Raw genomic sequence first — 11,023 nt, 5'->3', positions numbered from 1 at the left:
GGGTTGCCATATCAGGGGATTTCAATTACCCGGGTATCTCGATTGGGAGAACAGAGTTTTCATTAATTTTAAGATCATTTCATTTATTTAGGTCCTAATGTTTTTTTAGTTTTGGAGTTATTTCTTTCAATATTTTTAAATTTATGTTTTTTATGTGTACATATAAATATTAATTAAATGCATAAATAAATGTAAATTCCAACATTATTTTCCATAAGTGCTGTTTATGCTATATAAATGTAGGAATTTTTTGATGATGATTCCCTTCAGCTAAATTCTATGAAATTGTGGCCCCGAAACTGTAAAGACGCCCGTCCCCTTAATTACTGTTGCGCCCCCCGACTAATGTCGGTATCCGTAAAATGTATAAAAGAAATGCTTCGATTTATTGTTCATTAGTGCAATGTAATGCACAACACTAAGTATATATATATATATATATAGCGTTTTTTACCGTTTTCTTCGGTAAAGAAAAATCAGACCAACATTTTTGTCTTAAAAAAATTTTACGAACTTATTGAAAGAAAAAAATAACAATTTGAATAACTATCCTTGAGTATGCAGTATATATGTATTACCATTATCAATTCGACTTATGTGTATACAGCCAAAGCCTTCTATAGCGGAAGCCCTCCGCGAAGCTCGTGACGTCACTGAAGTCGTCAATTTCTTCTATGGTCGTTGTATATATTGCGAAAAAAACGTAAAGATTTCGCATACATCCGCCTGCATTGCACAATGGCTACAGGTGAAATTGACAGCTTCAGTGACGTTAAAGCTTCACGCGGAGGCTTTCTGCTATATAAGGTGTTTATACAGCAGTGGTTTAAAAAAAAAGTGGGCCAAGGCAACACCCCCATAGATAAGAAAGCCTCCACACTGATGACGTCACAACTAGTGATTTAGGCAGCTATATATATATGTGTGTATTACCCCTTTGTATATAAAGGCTTCTTACGCAGGTGGTGTCCGAAATATCACGAAGCAGTGAACAACCAACTATGATCCTACTTGGTTTATTCCTGTCGATGTTAAAGGCTCTCTTATCTATAGGGAGTGTTGCCCAAGGACGGTAGAGGGGAAGTACAAACGATCATTAAAGGGTCCGTGCAAAGCAGCTCAAAAGTTTTAAATCTCTAAAGGCACCTTCGGGATCGGTGGAATGTATTTCAGAACAAAACATATAAATTGAAAAAAATTGCAGAAAATCTATACCCCTCTTGTGGGCGACTATGGTGCATTTCGGGTGTTCTTAGAAGTCTCTGTGACAAACCAAACGTTTATCGGGGTGAGTTCGCACTTATTCAAAACACTATAAAAATTAAATCTGTAGTTTTTCTTAGATTTTTTTTGCACAATCCTTACCTGCGAAAGGAAATTTATAGGAAGCCATCTTTAATATGCCCCAAGGTTAGTGAAACACAAAAACCTCATGTCCGAAAGAGGTAATAGTCCAGTAATAGTCTCTGCTCTATAATCCCTTTGGTAAAGTGGCCCTTTCCCCCTCCATTGCCTTTTATATACCCATTTATCACTGGTATCCAGCAAACGAAAGCGCATACATCTTTTTTTCCCTCTCACATAGAGTTAAGGGGAAAAACTCCCTTAAAAGTTATTTTTCTCATAGCTCTCTCCCCATTTCTCATGATATCTTAACGGGTCGAGTTTCAAAAACACCTTTTTGCTGAATCTTTACATAAAAAATGAAATTATTGACGAAATTTCATATTTATAGCTAAAAAAAAACAAATTGAAGCTAATTGAAGTCATCAAAAATGTTCTACTCACTCTCTGATGATCGCATAAGAACAAAAGTACAATTAGAATCAATTTAATAGTGATTACTTATGTATAATATAGTACTGATGGATAATAAGTGAGTTTCGTTGCTCATAAAGTATTGTAATGCCCGTGATACACAAATTAGCAAGTAACACGAAAGCATGTCTTTTTCGAGCATGGCAACTACTGACATTAATTGTAACATTTGCACGAATGTTATGAATAATTTCATTGGTTGCATATGCTGAAAAGTGGCATGCTCTCGTGCTACTTACAAGGAATCTCAAGGTGTCGTCCCCCAAAAAATTATGAAAAACTTTAAGGACATTCATCTCACCCAGAAACATAAAAAAAAATTAGCGGCCGAATGCTATCATATATTAAAACCGCAAAAATTACTGAAAACTATAACAGTATTGCCCTTCACGCTTCTTGGAAATTCCTAAGAAAAAAGCTTATTTTCAATTTCTTTTCCTTTCCTCAAGATTTTCTGTTTATAGAAACTACTTTTTTTTGCTATGTCTGTTTTTTTTTAACTTTTCCTTTATCTGTGCTGTACTTGATCATGTATTGATTAAATGACATCACTCCAACATTCTAGGTTTGCGAGGCTTTTGAATTCATTTTTCGTCCCGGAAATATTAATATTTACAATCGTTTTTTCATTGACCCATAATAAATCCGCTGGATTTTCATATTTTTGTGCATATTTAAATGAGCAGAATCATTGGTGATTTTTCCGAAAATCTTTGAAGACGACACCTTAGGACCTTTTTTTTGTTATTTACACGTGTATTACGGGCTTATCTCAGCTTGAGTTCCGCAAAAGAAAAAAAATTGTGAAGCATACGCGGGACAAATACAAAGTTATAGTTAGACCTGTTTCAGTAAGAACATGTCTTCCTATCCAGTGTTAAGTCGGTGGAACACTACAATGCTGAGTGAAGATAAATGTTATTGTAATTAATCCTCAAAAAACAGTGGGGGTTTTTCACGTGAATACGTGTCATAAACCGGCATGGTTTCATGAGCATCTCGAGAGTAGGCTAGACTGTGAATCTGAATAACGTAACTACTGGACAGCAGACATTCAAACACACACGCACGTGTGTAGAGAATGTACAATATTTCGTTAGTAAGATAAAGTTTCAAATCTTCTAGTGATAGGAATTTGAACTCGGAAGAGCGGCATTGAATGGCACAAGTACATGGAATACAAAAATTGCCGTGTCATTGGAAATCTGTATAACTTGGAATTTCAGCCTCCTATAGTCTCATATAAAGTTTTGTTGGATTCGTCTTTGTAAGTTCTACACGAATGTAGTGAAATAAACGCCAATAAGGATCCAAGACGAAAATTCATACTCGTCTTGGCCGCGGTAGGGATCGGACGTGTTTTTCTAGCGCTTCGCTCGCCAGCCAACAGACGCAGTTTTTTCCGGAACCGTTGCCGAGGGATTAGTTGTGACATCAGTGCTCCATTTTGTGTTTTTCTTCGTTCTCGTCAGTTTTATTTTACGTGCTTATTTATTTATTTTTTATTTTTTTGTATTGGTTTGGTTTCAGTTCATTTCGTTGCGGTTTCTTTATTTTTCCAAAGATTGTGTTTTCAATAATTCTCTCTAATTTGATTTTGGCACCGGACTTTTAGAAGAACTACCATCGTCAGATTTGCGACATGCTTTTTATTATATTCAAATTTTTAATTTTTGTTGTGTATTTTCGATCGACTTAAATTTTTCTTTTTCTTCCTCACATTTTATTTTCATTTTACTTCCACCAGGTTTTTGGCCGTTGTTTCTTTGTCGATGGTCAATTTCTTCTCCTATGTGCTTACACAGGAGTGAATATGGTTCTATTTGGTTTGGGCCGCTGAATTGGCTTCAAATTTTCTTTTCCCGCGATGCTGGTGTATTTCACACTTTTTTTGATACGATTTCGTGGGTTTAGTTAGGCTAGAACAGTATATACTTTATTTATTTACACCCCGTTTTTTTCAGTTCTTCCCGATTGACACTATCAGAATTCAAATTAAAATATGTACAAATAAATACCAAGAGCTTGGGTAATGAGAAAGAGTCTTTAGAAACTATGATAGCTGGAGTGAACCTGCACCTGGTACCCATTACAGAATCTTGGGCAAACGCTGGGTATGAAAGTTTCTTACACATGTCAAGATTCGGTACTTTTTTAAGAAATACATCTGATAGGAAAAGGGGTGGACTCTTAATATACGTGAAGTCATGTTTGAAGGTTAGAGATTGTAACGTGCAGAGAAGTGACATTGAAACTATATGGGTTGAGCTTGAAAAGAAAAAGCGTCATAAACCTATTGTAGGGGATTTGCTATAACGCACCGAATAAATATCCAAACTGTATCTCTAAACCTCATGATGAAATTTCGTACATACGTAAGCATAAGAGGGTTGTCATATCACATGATTTCAATTACCCGGGTATCGATTGGGAGAACTTTTCAGCTAGAGATCAATGTGGAAGGAGACTTACTTAAGTTGGTGATCGATTTCCTTTCTTTTTGTTTTGGCATGTATCAGAAGCTAATATGGGTACTGCTATTTTTGATTTAAATCTCACTAGTTCTGAGAAACTTGTCAACAAGTTTTTCTGGGGTACGAGTTTTCTTCCAGTGATCATCGTGTCGTTAGTTTTCTCTGCAACTTTTCTTCGGGTAAGGTTGATAGGAAAAGAATTGTTCCTGGTTTTAGAACTTACTTTGATACTTTGTGAGAAAGGATAGCGGGAATTCGCAAAGGTCGCGGTTGGAATCAGTGGGGGTAATAAGTCAATGGGAAGAATTTAGAATAAAGCTGTATTCTGTTTGGCACGACGGCATATCCTTTGTGCGTAAGAAGCGTGTTTTTACATCGCGCTCCCTAGTTTCCCGGATAGCTTGCGTAATCTTTATCTTCAAAACAGAAGAGCATTTAGGGACTATAAATTTGGACGAGTTGGCCTATCGTTGTTAATACAGGAACGGCGTTGCACAAGGACTTTGCCTAATCGACACATGTTTTTGGGAGGGTTGATACTGTAAGACGTTTGCTGCAGCAGCCTTACCAAGGTCCTTATGAAGTTTTGAAGTTTATGAAGTTTACTTTGAGTATCAATAATGAATCTAAGTGCATTTCTATTGATCGTTTTAAACCTGCTTTTTTGTTTTGGAGCTTTTGTTCTTTGGAGTTTAAAGAATATATGTTTGCATATCATCTCTGTGATGCCTCAGCCTCACCACAGGGCTTACTCACGAGGTCCTGACGGAAAGTTCCTTTTGTAATATCTTATCAAGCTTAATGTCGTTCGAACTCGTGGGTAAGTACTGTGGCTGTGCTGTCGGCAAGAGTACGCAGGTTTTGGCGCCCCTATTATCATAAATCTGCCAACACATCCTTTTCGTGAGCGCGCTTTTTCTGTACCTCACTTTCGCTGTTCGAGAGAGAAAGCTTTCGTTTCTTGGAGAGTCAAGATGTGTTATTTTCTGTGTGTCCGTGTATACTCGTTTCTTTTTATATGTGTTGTTGGGAATAGTACGAGCTTACGTTTATAATCCCTCTGGTCACCTCCAGATGGCGAAGCTGATACGTTACGTGACTTTTCGCTTGTCTTCTTTTCCCTTGTATCTTTTTTCCCTAGTATGATATGTTCGTTCGACGTCTACGCGTACGCATGTCTCGCTTGTATTACGTAAAATAAAATCGTTTCTTCTACGCATTTGCTCTCCCAATGTAAGCTATTTCGGCCCCGACATATTTTGGTGCCGAAACCCGGGACGAATATTTTGGTGCCGAATGAAGAAAAATGAATGAATGAAACCTGTCGGATGAACATTTTGACCAACGAAACTCGTCTTAATATGGATCAGGAGAAATTAACGACGCTCCATCGGAAACGGACAACGGTGCGCGCCAAGGTGACTAGATTCGTTTCAACGTTGGACAGTGCCGGGAAGGAAACCGACTTCATGGTTTCTCGTTTGACGGAGGAATTGGACGAATTACTTCGCCTTGACGACGGTATTCACGCTCTACTATCGGACGAGGACTACGCTATCGATATCGAAAAATGCGAGGAATACACTGAGAAAGCGAAACGTGCCTTGTTCGATGCTTCTCTCGTGCTACGAAAACGCATCAAGTCTCGAATGCCAGTGCCTCCTCTGGTTGCTACTTCGATTCCCACTTCAGCTCAACCTACATCGACTTCATCACCATGTGCTCTCAAGCTGCCTACAATACGCCTAGAGCCCTTCCGCGGATGTGTTGAAGACTGGCCGACATTCTGGCAACAATTCACCTCTTCGATCGACGAGAATCCTCAACTGTCAACCATTGACAAACACGTTTTTCTACGGGGGTATCTCCAAAACGAACCCAAGAAGCTCGTCGAGGGAATCGGTGTCACATCGGAAGCCTATGAGACTGTGAAGAAGATGCTGATCGACAGGTACGGCAACAAGGATACCATCATACAGACCCACATCGATTTCTTCGACAGCCTGCGCCCAACGACAGCGTCATCGCCCGAGTTACTCAACGACACCTACTTGGAAATTAACGCCCATATTCAAGCTCTCCGATCACTCGGCGAAGATGTCGATAACTACAGTCGGATTTTGACACCGAAGATTCTTCGCACATTTCCTACGGACATTCGTCAACGGTGGATTATCCACTCTAAACGGCAAGATATCTCGGACATGGACATATCAAAGCTGATGCAGTTCCTCGGTGAAGAAATCGACGGACTTCGATTATCAAGCAAAGTGCAAGGTGAGTTTCCTTTGCCACCTTCGACTTTCCGCCCGACTACGGAAGCATTTCATGTTCGCATTCGACGTAACGAGAAAAATCTGTCACCCTTTTGCCCATTTTGTGAATCGTATGATCATTGGCCCCAAAATTGCTCGGTGATAACTGATGTTCAATTACGAGTGCAGAAGCTAAAAGAAACTCGTCGTTGTTTTTTGTGTACTAACCGTTCGCATAACGCTAAAACTTGCCCACGCCGTGCTAGAGCTTTCTGTTCTAACTGTAAAAGGAAACATCACGTATCCATTTGTCCTTCACTTCATGCCTCTACTGCTGTTGGTAAAATTGATGTATCGCCCCGTTTTACGTATTTGCAAACTGCACGTATTTGGGTACGCCGGAAGTCAAACCTCCTTCATTCACAGCAGTTTAGTGAATGAACTGCAATTGCATGTGCTACAATCGGTCAACTTGTCTATTAGTGCATTCGTAGCTGTGCCAAAACAATTGATGTATCGACGTCAAGTGCAATTTTTCTTATCTAGCATTTGGGATAACAGATCGATTCCGATAGTTGCTTTCGAAAGCAATAATTCCTACGCCTCACATCCCACGGCTCCAGTAGACATTGGTGCAATTGCTACATCACGCAGAATTCAGCTTGCGGACCCTCACTCATCTGACGACATCCCGATTCAAATTCTCATCGGTAGCGATTATTACTGGAAAATAGTGAAAACTGATTCGCCGGTCAAATTGTCAGACACTTTCGTTCTTGTTCCGTCTCATCTCGGACATATCTTGAGCGGTACCCGTTCCAACGTTCTTGTCCGACACACTCCTGCTTCGAACGACACTACTGTTCATTGCATGGCTACTACTTGTGCTGAAGAAATAAATGACTCGTTCAAACGCTTCTGGGAACTCGAAGCCATGGGAATCACCGATGTAAACGAAAAATCACTCTCGACTGGTGAAACAAAAATATTGCGAGATTTTCACGAATCTTACAGCCTGGAAAACCATCGTCGTGTCGTTTCACTACCGTGGGAAGAACACGTATGCCTCACGTCGGACAATCGACCTATTACCTCACGCCGCCTTGACATTCTTCGTAGACGTCTGGATAAGGATCGCCCTTTTCGGGAAATGTACATTCAGCAAATGGAACGTTACATCCAGAACGGCCACGTCGAAATCGCGCCAGAATCGTCAAGGCCTAGAATTTTTTATCTCCTTCACCACGCAGTGAAGAAGACCACTCTTGAGTCGGAAAAGTGTCGTAAAGTGTTTGATTCATCGTCTCATGTCAACGGACACCCATCCCTGAATGATGCTCTTGAGACTGGTCAGAATCTACCTTCGATAGAAATTCGTCAGACTGTGAAAAGTTCAATGTTGGTATCTACGTCTCTCCCAGTGATTGACATTTCTCGTTTCAGTTCTTACGCGAAACTTATTCGGGTTACCTCGTGGATGCAACGATTCATATACAACTGTCGCACGTCTTGCAAACTTCATGGCGAATTAACAGCAAAAGAACTCGAAAACGCGAAATGTTATTGGATTCGTCAAGTTCAAATAGATTGTTTTCCGTCTGACTATGATGCTCTTCGACATGGTAAACAACTTCCAAAAGACTCGAAAATTGCACAATTCCATCCATTTCTTAGTGACAATCTGATACGAGTTGGTGGTCGCTTGCAGTTCGCATTACTTCCAGCTGCTTCAAAGCATCCTTTAGTGCTCGATGGTTCACACCCACTTGTCAAATTGCTCATTCGTCACGTACATATTCGTCTCCATCATCTGAGCACGAGAGTGGTACTATCAGAACTGCGAAATGATTACTGGATTCTTCGAGGGCGACAGATTATTAAAAGTGTCCTACGCCAGTGTCTTCCCTGTAAAATTTTTAGAAACACGCCACCGGCTCAAATTGAAGCACCACTTCCTTCGGATAGAGTCACACTTTTGAAACCATTCAGTGTCGTGGGGATAGACTTCGCTGGCCCACTATACGTTCGTAGAAGCTCTATCTCAGTGAAAGTGTATATCTTGTTGTTTACATGTGCTGTCACTCGAGCGATTTATCTTGAGCTTGTCACGGATTGCTCTACAGATAAGTTTTTGCTGGCATTTTCACGTTTTGTTGCTCGTCGAGGTGTTCCCAACACTGTATATTCGGATAATGCGCAGACTTTTCACGCCGCAAATCGTGAGCTTTCCGTCCTTTGGGGTGCCATGACTTCACCTTCTGCTCACCAGTACTACGCCTCCCACGGAATCACTTGGAAATTCATAGCCCCTCGAGCGGCTTGGTTGGGGAGGATGGTGGGAACGCATGATTGGTGTCGTCAAACGTTGTTTACGGAAAACGTTAGGTCGCGCATCTCTCGATGACGAACAACTGACGACTACGTTGGCTGGAATTCAAGCCGCAGTCAACAGCCGACCATTGACAGCTGATATCGAGTTAGATGACAGCTTCGAAGAACCTCTCACGCCTGCCCACTTCCTGGTTGGACAACGACTGACAACCCTTCCTTCTCACGAAAAGGTTCCTGCAGCTACCGACCTCAAGAAATCGTGGTCACTGCAGCAAGATTCACTGAATGACTTTTGGAAACGATGGAAGAAAGACTACCTACTAGAGCTGAAGACATTCCACCAAGTGAAAAATAAAGACCCAGGTCTTCAGCTACGAGTTGGAGATGTCGTCCTCCTACAGGAAGATGCAAGACCTCGACACATGTGGACGAAGGCACGCATATCATCCCTCGTCAAAGGTCGTGACGGCAACATTCGTTCGTGTATTCTACGTACATCCAGTGGAACAGAAATTCGACGGCCAATGGTAATTCCTCTGGAGGTTGACCAGGGTGGGGAGGATGTTGGGAATAGTACGAGCTTACGTTTGTAATCCCTCTGGTCACCTCCAGATGGCGAAGCTGATATGTTACGTGACTTTTCGCTTGTCTTCTTTTCCCTTGTATCTTTTTTCCCTAGTATGATATGTTCGTTCGACGTCTACGCGTACGCATGTCTCGCTTGTATTACGTAAAATAAAATCGTTTCTTCTACGCATTTGCTCTCCCAATGTAAGCTATTTCGGCCCCGACATGTGTAACGTGCCATGTGTTTCTTCGAATTCATAAACTTTGTATTAGCCGTTCTCTAGAATTTAGGTAATTATTGTGGAGTCAAAGTTGAGCTACCTATGGATAAATTACTGCTTCAATGTAAGTGCCACTACACAACCTTCTACGCTAGTGATACGACCATAATGGTGGCCATACGCCCTCCACAAAGCACGTCACAGTTCTAATTGCACCGCGAAATAACCATTTTCTCAAAATTAATACTTACGAGCTTTATTAAATAAATTATTCATAAATTGTTATCGAATCTAGTGAGTTATCTAAAATAAATCTCTTTACGGCTTATGCTGAGTTTAGTTGTTATCCGCGACTTTGCTCGCATGAATTTGATTATCTGAAAATTGCTCGACGATGATTTCCTCCATACAACATTTGAAACCCTCGTGACCCCGCATGGGAGTTGAATTTTCACAAATCCGTCTTACGGCCGTATTCACCAACACGGTGTATTGCAGTTTAAACTACAACCGCAGGTGAAAGGATTAAAGATCGAAACGGATTGGTAAAATTGACGATTTTAACCAATCCGCGTCGATCGCTAATCCTTTTACCTGCGATTGTAGCTTAAACGCTATCGGTGAATACGGCCATTATTGAGCCAAACGGTTCAAATTTACCGATGATTATGTGTAATCCCAAACTCGTATTGGTAAATATGACAAATCATCATCAAATTATCGAAATTTTATTTATTTAAATTTCAGTCTAGGACGACGGATTCGATTAGTGATGTTGTTTATACATACAAATGTATAAGCATTTAAAAACCTTTTCTATTCTCATTTTTATACCGTTTTTTTATTCTCGTAACACTTATTTTCATTTACCGTTTTTTAACATGTATAAGGAACCCTTCTTATCAACAATTTCGACCCCAAAAATATTAAGGGTTCCTATAAATAAACTTTTTAAAAATTGTTTTCCAAATATTGAGCCCAAAAAGCAGGGGTTTCTTATACACGTTAAAATACGGTAATTTAGTTTTTAAGGCAAAATACGTGCAGTGCACCCATCGCCTACTGGAGAAACTGATAAGTGGTTGAATTTAATTGATATTTTCGCATGATTTCTTCCATAGTCATCAAACTTCTTACTCACCAACTTTAATCGGGTATTATGCATAATTAACGGTAAAAGTGACAAATGTAGAAAAATCTATGAAACCTACCAAAACGATTGGTGGTTAAGTCAACTCATTTAATGTTACCATCCACTGGTCAATTTTTTTTCTCCAGAATTTCAGACCAGGCGGAAAGGGAAGTGGGATGATGACGGCCAAAATGCTATATTATACAATGGTCTTGGATTTGAAAC

General features: G+C 40.1%; 1 protein-coding gene across 1 annotated transcript; it reads left to right on the top strand.

The window, feature by feature from the left end:
- Positions 1 to 5,653: 5,653 nt before the first annotated feature.
- Positions 5,654 to 9,471, top strand: LOC149076964 (uncharacterized). The gene is made up of 3 exons (XM_089242311.1): positions 5,654 to 6,569; positions 7,123 to 8,766; positions 8,933 to 9,471. Exons 1-3 carry the CDS (start codon positions 5,654 to 5,656, stop codon positions 9,469 to 9,471), a joined length of 3,099 nt encoding a protein of 1,032 aa, XP_089098437.1.
- The last annotated feature ends 1,552 nt before the right edge of the window (positions 9,472 to 11,023 follow it).

This window comes from Pholcus phalangioides, unplaced genomic scaffold, assembly GCF_987345545.1.
Source record: "Pholcus phalangioides strain wild (caught in Gottingen) unplaced genomic scaffold, Ppha-v1.0 ptg000015l_1, whole genome shotgun sequence".
NCBI classification, from domain to species: domain Eukaryota; kingdom Metazoa; phylum Arthropoda; class Arachnida; order Araneae; family Pholcidae; genus Pholcus; species Pholcus phalangioides.
This window is presented reverse-complemented; position numbering and strand designations above follow the sequence as displayed.